General features: G+C 42.1%; 1 protein-coding gene across 1 annotated transcript in view; it reads right to left on the reverse strand.

Moving 5' to 3' along the window:
• Positions 1-17,784, reverse strand: part of NYX (nyctalopin) — a 35,162-nt gene extending 17,378 nt beyond the window's left edge. The window contains exons 1-4 of the mRNA XM_077147026.1: positions 17,772-17,784; positions 17,574-17,630; positions 10,509-10,582; positions 10,008-10,140 (exon numbers count right to left, since the gene is read on the reverse strand). Coding sequence (XP_077003141.1) covers positions 10,008-10,140; positions 10,509-10,582; positions 17,574-17,630; positions 17,772-17,784 — 277 coding nt within the window. The remainder of the gene's footprint in view (positions 1-10,007; positions 10,141-10,508; positions 10,583-17,573; positions 17,631-17,771) is intronic.
• Between the last annotated feature and the right edge of the window lie 307 nt (positions 17,785-18,091).

Consider the following 18,091-nt stretch of genomic DNA (forward strand, 5'->3'; position numbering starts at 1 on the left):
GATAGTATTAGTGAACTGGAGGACAGGACATCTGAAATGTGACAAACAAAATGTAGGGAAAAGTATGGAAAAATATGAGTAGGGACTCACGGAATTGAATGACAACATGAAGCACACAAATATACGTGTTGTGGGTGTCCCAGAAGAAGAAAAGGGAAAAGAAGGAGAAAGACTACTGTAGGAAATTATCACTGAAAAGTTCCCAACTCTTATAAAAGACTTAAAATTACAGATTCAAGAAGTGCAGCGTACCCCAAACAGAATAGATCCAAATAGACATAATTCAAGACACTTAAGTAATCAGAATGTCAGATGTCAAAGAGAAAGAGGGAATTTTGACAGCAGCAAGAGAAAAGCAATCCACCACATACAAGGGAAGCCCAATAAGACTATGCATAGATTTCTCAACAGAAACCATGGAGTTGAGAAGACAGTAGGATGATATATTAAGTTACTAAAAAAGAAAAACTGCCAACCAAGAATTCTATATCCAGCAAAATTGCCCTTCAACAATGAGGGGGAAATTAAAACATTTTCAGACAAAAAAATCACTGAGAGAATTTGTGACCAAGAGGCTGGCTCTGCAAGAAATACTAAAGGGAACACTAGAGACACGTAGGAAAAGACAGCAGAGAGAGGTGTGGGGAAGAGTGTAGAAATGAAGACTATCAGTAAAGGTAAAAAGAGGAAAAAAATTAGATATGACATATAAATTCCAAAAGGCAAAATTGTAGAAGAAAGTACTGCCCTTACAGTAATAACACTAAATGTTAATAGATTAAATTCCCCAATCGAAAGACATAGACTGGCAGAATGGATTATAAAACAGGACCTATATATATGATGTCTACAGGAGATACATTTTAGACCCAAGGACAAAAATAATTTGAAAGTAAAAAGTTGGGGAAATATATTTCATGCAAACAACAATCAGAAAAGAGCAGAAGTAGCTATACTATTATCCAACAAATTAGACTTCAAATATAAAACAATTAAAGAAAACAAAGAAGGACACTTTGTGTTAATAAAAGGACCAAATCAACAAGAAGGCATACATATCATAAATATGCACCTAGCCAGAGTGCTCCAAACTACATGAGGCAAACACTGAAAAGAGACATAGACACGTTTACCATAATAGTTGGAGACTTCAATTCACCACTCTCATCAATGGACAGAACATCTAGACAGAGGATCAATAAAGAAACAGAGGATTTGAATAATACAATAAACGAACTAGACTTAACAGACATTTATAGAACATTACACCCCACAACAGCAGGATACATCTTTTTCTCAGGTGCTCATGGATCATTCTCAAGGACAGACCATGTGCTGGGTCACAAAGCAAGTCTCAATAAATTTAAAAAGATTGAAATCATACAAAAAATTTCTCAGATCATAAAGGAATGAAGTTGGAAATCAATAACAGGCAGAGGGTCAGAAAATTCACAAATTGATGGAGGCTCAGCAAGACACTCTTCAAAAACCAGTAGGTCAAGGAAGAAATTACAAGAGAAATCAGTAAATATCTCAAGGCAAATGAAAATGAAAACACAACATATCAAAATTTTGGGGATGAAGAAAAGGCAGTGCTAAGGGGGAAATTTATTGCCCTAAATGCCTATAGCAAAAAAGAAGTCAGAGCAAAAATCAAGGAATTAACTGTTCACTTGGAAGAACTAGAGAAATAACAGCAAACTAATCCCAAAGCCAACAAAAGGAAAGAAATAACAAAGATTAGAGCAGAAATAATTGAAATTGAGAACATGGAAACAATCGAGAAAATCAACAAAACCAGAAGTTGGTTCTAAGAGAAAATCAATAGGATTGATGGACCCTTAGCAAAAAAGAAGAGAGAGGATGCAAATAAAATAAAAAATGGAAGAGGAGACATAACAACTGACCCTGCAGAAATAAAGGAGGTAATGAAAGGATACTATGAACAACTTTATGCTAATAAACTAGACAATGTAACCGAAATGGACAACTTCCTAGAAAGGCATGAACAACCAACATTGACTCGAGAAAAAATAGACGACCTCAACAAACCAATCACAAGTAAAGGAATTGAATTAGTCATTAAGAAGCTCCCCAAAAAGAAATGTCCAGGACCAGCTGGCTTCACATATGAATTCTACCAAACATTCAAAAAAGTATTAGTACCAATCCTGCTCAAACTGTTCAAAAAAATTGAAGAAGAGGGAAGGTTACCTAATTCATCCTATGAAGCCAACATCACCCTCATACCAAAGCCAGACAAAGATACTACAAGAAAAGAAGATTACAGACTGATCTCTCTAATGAATATAAATGCAAAAATCCCCAACAAAAGCAATAGAAATGGTAAATATATCACTAAATACAAAAGACTAACCTTTTCTCACTTTAAATTGTTTAATAGACAGTTGCTTGTTTAAATCAAAAGCAAGAATGTGTTGTGGGGTTTATAACTTGTAAATGAGAAACATACCAGTAGCACAAAGGATAAAAAGGAAGGTAAATGGAATTATGCTCTTATAAGGATAGTATATGATACACAAAGCAATAAAAGATTAATTCAAAGTACATTATGATCAAAAAGGTAGAGCTGACTTAAAAATCCGATAAAGGAGATTGAATGGAAATGCTAAAAAGTACTCAGCCTGAAAGAAGGCTGGCTCAAATGAAATCACTTTTATGGGCTCCTTTTGCTTTTATAACAGCCAACGTTTAATGTATGTTTGCTCAGGGCTAGGCTTGCTACATACATTATTTCATTTAATAAAGCAACTCTGCAAGGTTAATACTATTCTCCCCTTCTCATGAAAAAGGAAACTGAGATCCAGGGTGGTTACCTCTACTAATTTTTGTTTGTCTCTCCACTATATTGTACTGTCTCCCACCCCACATGCCTAGCCCTTCTGAGCTTCTATTTATTTAACTATAAACTGAAGGGCCTGCAATTCCTGGTCTTTGAGGACCCTCCTAGCTTTCATTTTTCCATGGTTCGACAGCAGCTGTTGCTAACCCCTGACTCTAAATAAAATCACTCCACCATAGCCCCATGTGCCTCTGTGCCCACTCCCAACCACAGCTGTTTGGGCTGCAGGTGAACACTTTACTCTGAGCAGAGCTAATCAGATTCATTCTTCCTCCATGAAAGTGGAATAGGCACTAAGAGAGTGAGTCAGTGAGAGTATGAGATTATGAGAGTGCCTGAATTAAAGGACCATACCAAAGCCACATTCAGGTCAAAGTTATGGGGAATATGAGTCAAAGGGCAAGGTGAGGAAGCTGGTGAACAGAAAGAGAAAAAGATCCACTGTAAGCACTGCAGATCCAGAGATCAAGCAGCCCAGGGAGAGAGGAAGCTGTTGGCCGGCTCACCAGTTCCCATAAAGCCCTGACAGAACTGTTTCTATTACATTTCCCTGTTTCCACCTCAGAAATCCACTAAAACCATCTGCATGAATGAGTGAATTTCCATTCCTTGCAACCAAATCACCTCTCATTCAAGCAGACATCTGGCACCTTTTCTGACTCCCCAGCACCTTTGAAGCACTCTTTCCACATTTAGGGAATTTACTGCCTCCTCAAGAGATTAACCAGAAGCTCTCTTCCCCAACTGCCCTTGCAGTTAGGGCCCAGACACATGATCTCACTTAGTCAATCAAACACACCCAAGCAGTACTTGGATTCAGAAGCAGGCACCAGCCATGCAGGAATCATTTCTGATGAGCATGGTGGCAGAGGCATCAGGTATCCAGGCAGAATTTCTGGCACTCCACACCCAGCATGATTCAGCTGAGCTGCCATATCTGCCCACCAGTGATGGTGGTCGTGGGGTCTTTGCTGGAGCTGCCCCACCAATCAGGAAGCCTGCAAAGATCCATTATCCTTAAATAAACCCTTTCCCTGTCTCATACCTAGAATGGGTTCTATTGGTGGCAATAAGAATCTGACCAACATCCTGCATGAGAGATGTTCCCTTAATCTCTCTAGTATCATTTTCCTCCTCTGGCCCCACCCCTTTCCCATGAAGAACCTAGATAGATAAACACAACCCAACTTCAGAACAAGTCAGTGCCCCTCAACTAAAGGAAACTTCTTGCCAGGGAACAGAAACTCAAAGACAGGGAATATATAAAATTGATTTTCCAAATCCAAATGAAAAGTGGCCTCTCCCAGAATCATTCAAAAAACAAATCTTCCAAGCTGAGTTCCATGGGAATTCCTTGGCCAGCAAAACATTTAGCAAATGAAAATACAGATTACAGTTTGTGAGAAGGTCAGACCCGGTTGGCAGTGGCTTAGTGATTTCTCATCTCACAGCAGTTTTGTTGGGAAGGATCCATACAGAAATGTGAAAAGGCATCAGTGCTTTTATTCCCAGTCTGAGGTAGGGAGGGGAAGATGAGAAATTCAGCGGAACTGACCAGGTTCAGGACTGACTGGCCTCTACTCAGCCAGCGTCTCTCATAGCTCCAGGATTCACATGTGGGGTTTTCTAGAGCATTTAATCTTGAAGCTACTCACCCTGAGGGCTCAGCCTCTCAACCTAGTTCTCTCATAAACTCTGAGGACTTTGCCTGTTATCCCTGCTCTCTCATACTGCTCCCCCCTCCTTTCCTCCCTCCCTCCCTCCCTCCCTTCTTTCTTTTCTTTCCTTCAGCAACCTCTCTGTACTTCAGTTTCCTCATCTGTGACATATGGAGAGTTGTAAGGAACGGACAAGTTGTAATGCTTGAAACAACTATGAATGCACTGGGGAAAGCTAATAGCGGGCTCCATAAACCATGGTTGTCACAGGATTAAATCTTATCAAAGGGCCAGTCCTTCAAGGACAATATGGATATCTGTCCCACAGTGAAAAGCAACACACCATGTATCAGACACTTATAGTTACTACACCACAAATAGATTGTAGTGAAGAGTTGTTTCAATTTGCTAAAGCTGCTGGAATGCAATATACTAGAAATGGACTGGCTTTTATAAAGGGGATTTACTACATTACAGATCTGCAGTTCTAAGACCATGAAAATGTCCAAATTAAGACATCAACAAGAGGATTCATTAACTCAAGAAAGGCCGATCACATCTGGGGTTTCTCTGTCAAGTGGGAAGGCATGAGGCTGGTGTCTGCTGGTCCTTGCTCCCAGTTTGTCACTTTCAACTTCTGATTCCAGTAGTTTTCTCTCTAAGTGTTTGTGGGTCCTCACTTAACTTCTCTGTGGCAAACTCTGGATCTCTTAGCTTAGCGTCTCCAAATGTTTATGTCTCTTAGTTTCATCTCTCTGCCCTCTGTGTTAGCTCTGAGCTCTCTCTCTCTGTTTTCTGTCTTTTATTCTCTTCATACAAAGCTCCAGTAAAAGGATTAAGACCCACCTTCCCACTTTGAATGGGGTGGGCCACATCTCCATGAAAACAATTTAATCAAAAGATCCCACCCATAATAAGTCTGCATCCACAAGATTGGATTAAAAGAATATGGCCTTAATTTAAAAGGTTAAAAAAAAAAAAATGCCTTAACATGGAAGACAACTCCTGGGATGAACCGGGATCTGCCATCAAGGGAATGAGAAAGGCCCTTGAACAAAAGGAGGAAGAGAGAAATGAGACAAAATAAAGTTTCAGTGGCTGAGAGATTTCAAACAGAGTCAGGAGGTTATCTTGGAGGTTACTCTTATGTACTATATAGATATCCCTTTTTAGTTTATGGTGTATTGGAGTGGGTGGAGGGAAGTACCTGAAACTGTTGAGCTGTGTTCCAGTAGCCTTGATTCTTGAAGACATTGTATGAAGATATAACTTTTACAATATGACTGTATGATTGTGAAAACCATGTGTCTGATGCTCCTTTTATCCAGGGTATGGACAGATGAGTAAAAAATATATATATGGATTTAAAAATAAATAAATAATAGGGGAAAAAGGGTAAAATAAATTGGGTAGATGGAAGTGCTAGTGGTCAATGAGAGCGCGGGGTAACAGGTATGAGATGCATGAGTTTTTTCTTTTTATTTCTTTTTCTGGAGTGATGCAAATGTTCTAAAAAATGATCATGGTGATGAGTACACAACTATGTGATGACATTGTGAGCCATTGATTGTGACATTGAAGGCGTCAGTAAAATAATTAATTTAAAAAGTGGCCTTTCTGCAGTACATACTAGTTTCGAACCAGCACAAAAGTCTAGGAGGGGTCTATTCCTTGACTGTACATTAGAATCACCTGGGGGGCTTTTAAAATTCACAATGCCCAAGCCGTAAGCCAATCCAGTTATATCAGAATCTCTGGGGTGGGACCAAGCATGAGCATTTTTTAGAACTCTGTAGGTGATTCCAACATTCAGCCAAACTCAGAGACCACCTGTGGAGCAACTTCATAAAAATGGGATTCGGCTGCATAGTGTAAAATGTTACCAGGTGTCCCTGAATCTGGGCAAACATAAAAAATGAGTCCCTGCTTTTGTGTCCTGGTGGGGTATACTGACAGCCCATGAGCTGCAGGGAGGTGGGCCACCAGCCAGGTTCAGATGCCATGTAGTGATGTCTTAATGCAGAGCAGGTAAGGAGTTTCTTGTTCATAGGTCCTCAGCCTTTTAAATATGTGTTTTTTCTCCCCTGAGGTCCACTAAGAGAACAGTTAACTCGTGGAGTTTCCAACCACAAACCGTCTCATTGTTTTAAAAGAATGTGCCTCATGAAACCAAAATAGCAAGGGAAAAAATATAGCCAATTTTCTGGTTTCAGCAAAATCTATTCAGCCCCTTTGGCTCTAGAAGTCAGTCTCCTCCCCGTCCTGGCAATTGTTACCCAATTGCTCCTCAGGCTGAGACCTAGTAATGGATTTTCAAGACAGAACTGGCCATGGGGGAATAGAAATTCAGTGGGGGAGACCATCCCATGGCCTCAGACCTCACAGCTAACTCTGAATTTTGTTCTCGCACCACACAGTACCTTTTACAATGAGAAAGAGTCATTGATTCAAGCTTCAGATTTGCTGGCTATTGAGAGTTGTTGGGGGTCAAGAAATCAACTTTTCTCCAGAGGGGTGGTCTGCTGACGGCCCCCGGGCCTTGTTGAAGTTGAGCATGGACAGCTGCCCCATCTGAGGAGTAGAATGCAAGGCCCCAGAAAAGGCCTCCTGGCCTCAGTATTGATAAAAACTGGAAACAACTTAAATGTCCCAACGATAGGATAATGGATAAACAAAGTATTCCCATACAAGGGAATACTTCTCAGCAATGAAAAGGAAGGAACTACTGATACAGGTTGTCACATCAGTGAAACTCACAGACTGTCCAGCACTCTATAGTGCCTAACTTCACAGCGAGGGATTTGTTCTTTTGGGTTCAGCTACCCTCTCCCTGAAGCCTCCTTTTTAAAATTTTAAATCAAGTTTATTATGGTATAATTTACATACAATAGTGTACCCATTTTAAGTGTACAGTTCAGTAAGTTTTGACGAACACATACACCCATATAACTGCCACCACAATCAAAATTTAGAACCTTTCCATCATCAAGAAAAGATCCTCATGTCCCTTTGATGTCAGTCTCCTTCCACTTCTGGCTCCAGGCAACCACTGATGTTCTTTCTGAATTATAGATTAGTTTTGCCTCTGCTAGAACATCACATAAATGGAATCAAATGACCTCTTGTGTGTCTGGCTTCTTTTGCTCAACATAATGTCTGTGAGATTCACCCATGTTGTTGTACATATCATTTGATTGGTCATTTTTTATTGCTGTATAGTATTCCAGTATATGGATGTACCACAATTTATTTATCCATTCACCTGCTGATGGGCATTGGATTACTTCCAGTTTTAGCCTATTATGAATAAAGCTGATATAACAATTTGGGCGCAAGTCTTTTTTATGGATATATTTTCATTTCTCATCTATCTAGTAGAGAGACTGCTTGGTCACATACTAAGTATATATTTAACTTTTTAAGAAAAGGCCAAGCAGGTCTCCAAAGGGGCTGTACCATTTTACAGTCCTGCCAGCAGCATATGAGTTCCTTCACATTCTCACCAACACTTGGAGATAGACAGTCTTTTCCATTTTAACCATTCGAATAGATGGGTCGAGGTATCTCATTGTAATTTTAATTTCCTAAGGCCTTTATTTAAAATACAAGTTTTGCCTGCTTAGAAGGATGCCTAATGCTTAGTATAAGTTAAGTGTCAGACTGAGTAACAGCTCTCTGGGCAGCTTTGCCCATTCAACAGACAACCCCTTATTAAACACCTACTATGCCCTAGGCACTAATAAATAAATAATAAATAAACCCCGAACCCTGACCCTCTTTTAAAAAGCTCGCCATTTAGAGAGCAAGCCATATAGTGAAGGACACTGTAAAGTAAGTGAAGGAATTCAGATATGCTGTGGGCAGTAGGAACACCCTGAAGGGATTAATATGGTGGCAGGGTGGGAGAAATTTGCACTAGTACAAAAGGAGAGGCCTTTGGCAACCAGCTGGAGACTTTCTCTGCTTTGGTCTTGCCCTGAATTTACCCTTCTGCTAATCACTTCTGATTCCACCAAGGCCTGGCTTTTGAGGCTCTTAGGTAGCTTTTTTCTAGCCGAGGAAATGGAAGATGAGCCCTTCCTGCTTCTTGGGAACATGCTGTCCATATTGCTTGTGACTTGTCAGCAGAGTAATATCTTCTGTGCAGTTAGAGTGTGTTTTAAATTGAAGCACCAAGGGATGTGGAGAAAGTCATTAATTTTAAGTGCACCTATTGTTAGCAAATGATGTCACCACTAAACTCTCCAACTGGTCACAAGAAGTCTGAATGTGTTTCGGGTTTCTGCAGCAGGGACAGTTCCTGCTTTGCAGTATTCAGGCCAGGAATTCTGTCTGTATTCGGGATGAACCTTAGGGCTTTGGAGCTTCTAGGTAGCGCGTTGAAAATAATACTGGCTCTTGGAAGCAAACATTCTGTCCCAATGAGTCAATCAAACATCATCTCCTTTCTAGGTAAGGTAAAATAGCAAGAAGCTGGCAGTTCATAATTATATAAATGTCAACCTCTGTGCTTTGGAGGCTCCCCAAAGTAAGAAGTCATATCTTATTTATCATAGTGTTCCCTGTACCTAGTTCTAGTCTTTTTTCTCATTTATTGAGTTTCCTCCCCAAATATCTAAGTTTCTCAAAGACAAAAACCATGCAGTTATATTCCTCATAAAATCCCTCAAATGTATTGAAGGTACACAATGTATACCTGCTGAGTCATTGAATAGAGCAATTTCTACTTTTCAAAAAGAGGAAATAAAGAATAAGAAATTCTATTACTGCCATTTTAGAATTATCTATCTGGTAAAACATTATCAGCAAAACCTTTGCGTACAAAGATTTATTACACAAAGAGTCATAACCTCTGTGTAATAAATACAGAGAATAATTAAATTCACCCAAGGATCAGAAAAACAGATTCTTTGTGTAGAATCATTTACTAAAGAACTCAATAAGGGATTTTTCCTTAGGCCATCTTAGATTTGAACAGCTGGAGCTGTAGAAATGGGGAAATAACTTGTGATGAATCTTCTTGTTGTATTAAAAACTATATAACAACAGGACAAAAAAAACTGTGAGAAAATGTTTTTAAATATCCATAATCCTACAATTTGCACATACTTTTTCATTTCTCTCTTCTTTCTTTAGGAAGATGGGTTCTTTGAGGGAAATTTTTTTTAAGTTAAATGAGCTTAAAATAATGTGACTAGAAAACCACTGTTGTTTGGGGGGATTACACCAGTGAATTCATCTCTGAAATTAGAATAAGAATATCAACAAGACTAATATTTGCTATATTTGATCTAGGAATTTTGTTTTTAAAGGTCCACACTACCTGCTGTCTTCTCACCTTGTTCATCCCCTCCCCCATGATTACACTTACAGTGAAACCTAATCATGAGAACTAGTGTCCATGTGGGGCTTTCACTGAGCCATTTAAAGACTTGGAGAAGCACTTGGTTACCCAGGCTCTTCCCTGAGATTCCCCATCACTGTACCCACTGGCCGGCTGTCTGTTGCAGGCACAGAAGGAGCGGTCTCTGATGACTCACCATGCAGAAGCAAGACCAGCATCCCGGCAGCCTTTCCCGCACCTGGTGGCTTATTACCACCCACCCGTGGGATCTCTACCTGAGGAGAGAAAGCACAAGTCACCAGGTGCCCAGAAGGGGTCCCCTGAGAACCAGGACACTTGGACCCCTCTCCACTCCTCCAAACTGCCTCCTCAATACCCTGCATTTTTTTCCCTTCTTCTTCACACTCATTTCTCCTCAATGCTCGTTGAGATGCAGAGCTAAGAAAAACCCATAAAACAGCCAAACAGAAGTTTCCTCCAAATTGACCAACAGCTTGGATCTATTTTGGAAACCCTTCATCAGGCTAAAACCCTGAAAGCAACTCAGATGAAATCACTGACAACTCGGCAAGGAAATGGACAGAAAGGAAACCTCTGCAGAGAAAAATCCAATGACTAGTCCCCATTAGTAAATGGTGCTTACCCTCCGGCTCCTCTTCAAAGGCACCCCTTGACTCTCCCAGCCCATCCATCTCGCAAGCTTGGCAGCCACAGATGCTAAAAATGGTAAGACAGAGAAGTAAACGGGATGGGGCAGGGAGTGAAGAGCAATAGTTGCTCGTGCAGGTTTGAGTGTTTATTTTTCTTTTTACAGATATAATAGCAGGAAAATCCTCTGCATCAGATGAGGATTAACAGAGATGAAAGACTGTCTGCCTCTCGAATCACCAAAGCCAGTGACAGATTTTGCTGACACACCAATAGGCTTTATCCTCAGGCCTCTGGCACACTGGCCCTCCTCCCCCACCTCCATCTGCCTTGCCCCTTTCTCTCCTTAAACCCTCACCAGACCCTGCCCCTTTCCCTGACCCCGTTCCCACCCTCAAGCAAAATACAGCCAGAAATCGGCATCCTAACACCCAAAAAGCATTATCAGCATTCTCCAACAAGGACATGTTATATAACTTAGATAGGTGGGAAAGGAACAGGACAACTTAAATTAATCATGTTTTTCCAAAATGCAGGCTGCTGATTTTCTTCCTTTGGAGGTATGGGTGCTCCAAAATCAGACTGTGAAGTGTGCCCTTCCACTATATTAAGGTTTAGAGACTCCACCTTGGGGGTTGACACCATGTTAGCCATAACCCAAGGCAGCCCATCCTGTGGGCCATTTGCAGAATCAGACTGAGGCTTCTCAAACCTTGCTGCTCAAAGTGTGGTCCATGAGACAGCAGCATCTGAATCAGCCAGGTATCAGCACATCTGTTCGGTCACATCTTTTGTCATTTGAGAAATATTTGAAACTGGTATTTCTATTTATTTCAATGTATCAATGGCACATTTCCAAAACAGCAGGCTTTTTAAATGAAACAAACCCTCTGGGAATTCCTGTGCCCATTAAAGTTTGGGGACCTCTAACTTAGAGGAGTTTTGAGGAGGACACTCTTTGTGCATCCTGCTGCTAAGCAAGTGGTGGAGGTAGTAGCAGCAGGAACTGTCTCTCTGGCCCCCACATTCTCCTGACCCCAGCAGACCCACCAGGCCTGGGTGTAGGGTTTGGTCCACAGCCTCTACTGGGACCGTGTGCCCAGGTATCCATGGCAGTCAGCCAAGTTCTACCACTGTCCTAGACTGGATGTACCAGCACTGCTGGGAGGAAGGCTGGCATTTTCCTTCCCACACAAGGGTTCTGGGTGTAAATCTAGCATTTGAAGCTGCTGTGCTCTGGGGAAATTTTGTGTTCTTCCATTTGGGCCTTGAAAGCCAAAATGTGGCTGGACTTGTCCTAACTTCTGCTGGGAAGGAAACACTGGGGAATGGGGTAGAGGAAGCTCCTTGAATGAATGTCCTATCCCCAGGGATGAGCTTGGCCTGCATAAATGGGAACAATGGACAGCACCCCTTCTTGTGACCACCTGGGTTGGAGATATCTTTTCACTCTTCATTCTGAACCTTGGCCCAATGAAGCCTCCACTCCCCCAGTAGCAGGCGAGAGCTAAACTTGGCTTGAAGAGCCAGCCTGCCTGCACCTATAAGGCTTGTCAGCAGCTTATTGGGTCAACCATTTCTTCACTTGTCTCCAGTCAAGTGGGTCTGGTGCGCTGGACCAAGGGTCTAAGGAAGAACATCTCTGCCGTGAAATTCAAACATTTCTCCCAAATGGAAAATAAGGAGCAATCAGAAATTTTCAGGGGAGGAGGAGAAAGAAGGAGTCCATCCACCCAGCAACTAATGCCACTGACTTGGACTCCAACTATGGAGACAAAACAACCCTTGCAATCAAAACCTTCTTCCAGAACAATGTATCAGATAAAGGTCTAGAATCCAGAATTTATAAAGAAATTGTTCAACTCAACAACAAAAACACAGCCAATCCAATTACAAAATGGGAAAAAGACTTGAACAGACACTTCTCAGAAGAGGAAATACAAATGGCCAAAAGGCACATGAAGAGATGCTCAACGTCCCTGGCCATTAGAGAAATGCAAATCAAAACTACAATGAGTTATCATCTCACACCCACCAGAATGGCCATTATCAACAAAACAGAAAATGACAAGTGCTGGAAAGGATGTGGAGAAAGAGGCACACTCATTCACTGTTGGTGCGAATGTCAAATGGTGCAACCGCTGTGGAAGGCAGTTTGGCGGTTCCTCAAAAAGCTGAATATAGAATTGCCATATGACCCAGCAAAACCACTGCTAGGTATCTACTCAGAGGACTTAAGGGCAAAGACACAAACGGACACTTGCACACCAATGTTTATAGCAGCATTATTTACAATTGCAAAGAGATGGAAACAGCCAAAATGTCCATCATCAGACGAGTGGCTAAACAAACTGTGGTATATACATACGATGGAATATTATGCAGCCATAAGACAGAATAAATTTATGACGTATGTAACAACATAGATGGACCCTAAAGACTTTATGCTGCATGAGAGTAGCCAGAAACAAAAGGACAAATACTGTATGGTCTCACTGATATGAACTGACATTAATGAATAAACTTGGAGAATTTCATTGGTAACAGAGACTATCAGGAGGTAGAAATAGGGTAAGATATTGGGTAATTGGAGCTGAAGGGATACAGACTGTGCAACAGGACTGGATACAAAAACTCAGAAATGGACAGGACAATACTACCTAACTGTAATATAATTATGTTAAAACACTGAATGAAGCTGCATGTGAGAATGATAGAGGGAGGAGGGCTGGGGACATAAATGAAATCAGAAAGAAAGATAGATGTTAAAGATTGAGATGGTATAATCTAGGAATGCCTAGAGTGTATAATAATAGTGAAATGTACAATGTACAAATTTAAAAAAATTATTGCATGAGGAAGAACAAAGGAATGTCATTATGGCAGGGTGCTGAAAATAGATGGTAATTAATATTTTAAAATGTCACCTTATGTGTGAGACTAAAGCAAAAAATGTTTATTTGTTACAAAATTTATATTTTGACTAGAGCATTTCCTAATATAACTTATGTAGATAGTTTGACTGAACGTCATAAGTACTTGGAATCTCAGGTAGGACATGAGATTTTGTTGGTTTGTCCAGAGTGATGCCCCGATGAATCCCAGGGTGATTTGATCAGTGAGTGGAAAAAGTATTTGCAAGCCCCCTTCGGGGAATGGTGAGAGCGGGGAGAAATTCAACTTCCCCAAGTTGAATTCTTGATATTCTCACAAGCAGTGTGGACAACCAAAGCTATAGGCTGAGCCCCTAGTCTTGGGGTTTGTTCATATGAAACTTAACCCCACAAAGGATAGGTCAAATCTACTTAAAATCTAGGCCTAAGAGTCACCCCCAAGAGAGCCTCTTTTGTTGCTCAGATGTGGCCTCTCCCTCCAGCCAACACAAGGAGCAGTCTCACCATTCTCCCCCTCGCTGCATGGGACATGACTCCCAGGGGTGTGGACCTTCCTGGCAACGTGGGACAGAGATCCTGGAATGAGCTGAGACTCAGCATCAAGGGATTGAGAAAAACCCTAGAATGAGCTGAGAATTAACATCAAGGGATTGAGAGAACCTTCTTGACCAAAAGGGGGAAGAGTGAAATGAGACTAAGTGTCAATGGCTGTGAGATTCCAAACAGAGTCAAGAGGTTATCCTAGAGGTTATTCTTACACATTAAGTAGATATCACCTTGTTGTTCAAGATATAGTGGAGAGGCTGGAGGGAACTGCCTGAAAATGTAGAGCTGTGTTCCAGTAGCCATGTTTCTTGAGGGTGATTGAACAATGATATAGCTTTCACAATGTAACTCAGTGAATGTGAAAACCTTGTGTCTGATGCTCCTTTTATCTACCATATCAACAGAAGAGTAGAACATATGGAATAAAAATAAATAATAGGGGGAACAAATGTTAAAATAAATTTAGTTTGAAATGCTAGTGATAAATGAAAGCGAGGGGTAAGGGGAATGGTATGTATAATCTTTTTTTTTCTCTGTTATCGTTTTGTTTTTATTTCTGTTGTCTTTTTATTCCTTTTTCTAAATCGATGCAAATGTTCTAAGAAATGATGAATATGCAACTATGTGATGATATTAAGAATTACTGATTATATATGTAGAATGGAATGGTATCTTAATGTTTTGTTTGTTGTTAATTTTTTTTAATTAATTAAAAAAAAAAAAAAAAACTTCTTCCAGGAAGAAAAGCAAGGCGGCAGGTTGTGGGGAAGGGTTGTTTAGAGGAAGTGTGATTGACTAATATGCCCCTAAGAAAAAACTCCAGACAGGGCCCTGTTACCAAAGAGCAAGATGGGAGAGAGCCCCTTCCTTTCATAGCCCACCTCCAGTCACTCAGGGCTGATGGGCCATTTTGCACCCCTAATGGCTCTCTATCACAACGGAGATGATAGCCAATAGGGAAGGAAAAGGGAGGAGGAGTATGCTAAATGAGCATTTGAGATGTCCCAGGATGAATCATTTTGCTGGTACAAGTCTCCTTTTAGAAAAGTTTCCAATGGCAGAGGGATGTGGGGAAAGTCCTCCTGTTTCTTTGAAATACCTGCTACATTGATTTGGGGGCAGCCGGCAAGGTGCCACTAATGAAAAGACAAATTCCCTACTTTGGGTTTGCAGGTTCAGATGTTTGGTGGTCTCTTCTGGGGACTCTCAGAAGGAGTTCGGAGACTAAATCAGATTACTTTCTGTGCTGGTTTGAAAGGAAGTGTGCCCCCTAAGAAAAGCCATGTTTTAATATAAATCCCATTTCATAAAGGTAGAATAATCTCTATTCAATACTGTATGTTTGAAACTGCAATGAGATCATCTCCCTGGATGATGTGTTTAGTCAAGAATGGTTGTTAAACTGGATTAGGGAATGACATGTCTCCACCCATTTGAGTGGGTCTTGATTAGTTTCTGAAGTCCTATAAAAGAGGAAATATTTTGGAGAATGAGAGATTCAGAGAGAGCAGAGAATGCTGCAGCACCATGAAGCAGAGAGTCCACCAGCCAGCAACCTTTGGAGATGAAGAAGGAAAACGCCTCCCGGGGAGCTTCATGAAACAGGAAGCCAGGAGACAAAGCTAACAGATGACACCATATTCGCCATGTGCCCTTCCAGCCGAGAGAGAAGTCCTGACTGTGTTCGCCATGTGCCATCTCACTTGAGAGAGAGACCCTGAACTTCATTGGCCTTCTTGAACCAAGGTATCTTTCCCTGGATGCCTTTGATTGGACATTTCTATAGACTTGTTTTAATTGGGACATTTTCTCGGCCTTAGAACTGTAAACTAGCAACTCATTAAATTCCCCTTGTTAAAAGCCATTCCGTTTTTGGTATATTGCATTCCGGCAGCTAGCAAACTAGAACACTTTCTGTTCCTCTGCTGCAGACTCCTCTTGCACACACATACACACAGTGCGTGGAGACACGACCATTCTGCGGGGGTGGCAGTATGGGCGCATTTAGCCTGACATCAACTAGAACAAGGCAGTAGATGCCCTGTTTCATTTAATAAAAGGCAGACAAGGCAAACTCCCGGCAGAGAGATGAAAAGGAAGTCTGTGATGGCCTTGTTCAACTTGGGCGCAGAAACTGCAAGATGAAATGTTCTTACACTTAGTTTGGGTTCCCCCAGAAGCAGACCCTGAGACAAGGATTCAAATGCAATTAGTTTATTTGAGAGGTGTGGTAGTTAGATTCAGCTGTCAACTTGGCCAGGTGAAGGCACCTAGTTCTGTTGCTGCAGACATAAGCCAATGGTATGTGAACCTCATCTGCTGCTAATTACATCTGCAGTCAGCTAGGAGGCGTGCCTGCTGCAATGAATGACGTTTGACTTAATTGGCTGGTGCTTAAATGAGAGAGCTCAACATAGCACAGCAAAAGCAGCTTGGCATACCTTATCTCAGCACTCACAGCTCAACCCAGGCCTTTGGAGATGCAGAAAGAAATCACCCCGGGGAAAGTTGTTGGAACCCAGAGGCCTGCCAGGCTTAGCACTACTGCTAAGAAATGTGCCTCCTCTAAGAAATGTGCCCATTCCCAGCATCCTCCCTCCTCATTCACAAATTGCCTTGCAGTTTATAGCTTTTGGATGGTCTGCCTCCTCGAAGGAGCTGTGCTTGCTGTAAGCCTGCACCTTCCACAACATCTGGCCAGTACCCACCTTTAGACAAAGCAAAAGAGGGAGGAAGACCCAGGGCAAGGAACCATTGGGGTCAAGGGGATGTGCCTACCCAGAACCCATGCTCCTCTCCTAGACCACGTTCTGGGAACCTGGGACTCCAGAATTCCCTGCCCAATAGGTTCTGAACCCATTTCTCTTGCCCTGTCCCCCAAAGGTAGACTGTATCACCAGTGTTCACATAACAAGGCCTGTAGGGATGTGGACAGAGCTTGGATCCAAGGGAAGGGGAACCTGCTTATGTGTAAAAGGGCCTAATAGGAGATGGATCCAGACTGGGAAGGGAGGGAAGGCACCCCACGACCATCCCAGAACTCTGAGGAATACTGGAATTCCAAAGTTGATCCTGTCCTTTGGGATTGTCATGGAGATATTATTTAAGGGAGAAGAATAGGACATATTTTATTTAATGTTTTTTTTAGCTTAATTTATAATTTTCCAATATTTAGACATACGGTAGGTGGGCCTACATATGTACTCTTGCCCCAGATCCCAGAAAAATTAGGAGCAAGCCTGTGTTTGACACAGTAGTATATCCAGAAATGTGTGCTGAAGAGAAAGAGGTGAAGCTCTTATGAGAATTTGTCGGGAACTATGGAAAGAGAATTGGGGTGAGTGACAGCCTTGTCCCCTGGCCTGGACTTTTTCCCTGATTTATTGTGTAGTCTCAAGGAAGTATCCTCAGTTCCCATGCCCTGTGGTACTTGAAACATAGTCACTGATCTAGTCTAGACCATTCATTCTTCAAATGAGAAAACTGAGGCCCAGAAAGGTTAAGTGGTATGCTCCCCAGGGTGACAGTTAAGTGGAGGTGAAACTAAGGCCCAGGTCTTTTGCCTTTCAGCCCTCAGTTTTTTGCTGAGACCTTCCCAAGACCCTCTGCCAGCTTCTCACCAATGAGATCCTGGTAGAGCCCACACACAGGGCCCCACGACCATCCACCCCCGCTGCCTGCAGGAGGAAAAGGGGATGTGAGGGGGTAGTCAGGAACCCCTAAATTAACTCAGCTGAACCCATTCAGTGGCTAAAGCACCCAACTCCCTTGTTATTTATTCACAAGCCATTCACCTTCCCTTTCGTTTCACTTCCAACCTCCAATCGACATCCCAGCTCCGTGGGGACTGCTTAGATCGGCTTGGGGACAGAGAGCCTCATTTCTGGAAATGGGGCGGGGGAGGGCATGAGGGGGCAGTGCCCTCATTCCGCTGACACCCCGTGGAGTTACGTCGCAGGCCTGGAGGGGGCGCTGTATGCGGGCCAGAACCTCCTCCCGCACCGGCAGCGCAGGGAGCGCCGCCGTGGACAATGTGGGACACTGGGCGGTGAGGCCCTGGTCTGGACGGCCCGAGCCCCTCCCTCCCTCCGAGGGCATCGGAAAACTAGTTCAGCTCGCCCGCCCCGGTGTGCAATCA

The sequence above is a fragment of the Tamandua tetradactyla genome, chromosome X, assembly GCF_023851605.1.
Source record: "Tamandua tetradactyla isolate mTamTet1 chromosome X, mTamTet1.pri, whole genome shotgun sequence".
Classification (NCBI taxonomy): Eukaryota; Metazoa; Chordata; class Mammalia; order Pilosa; family Myrmecophagidae; genus Tamandua; species Tamandua tetradactyla.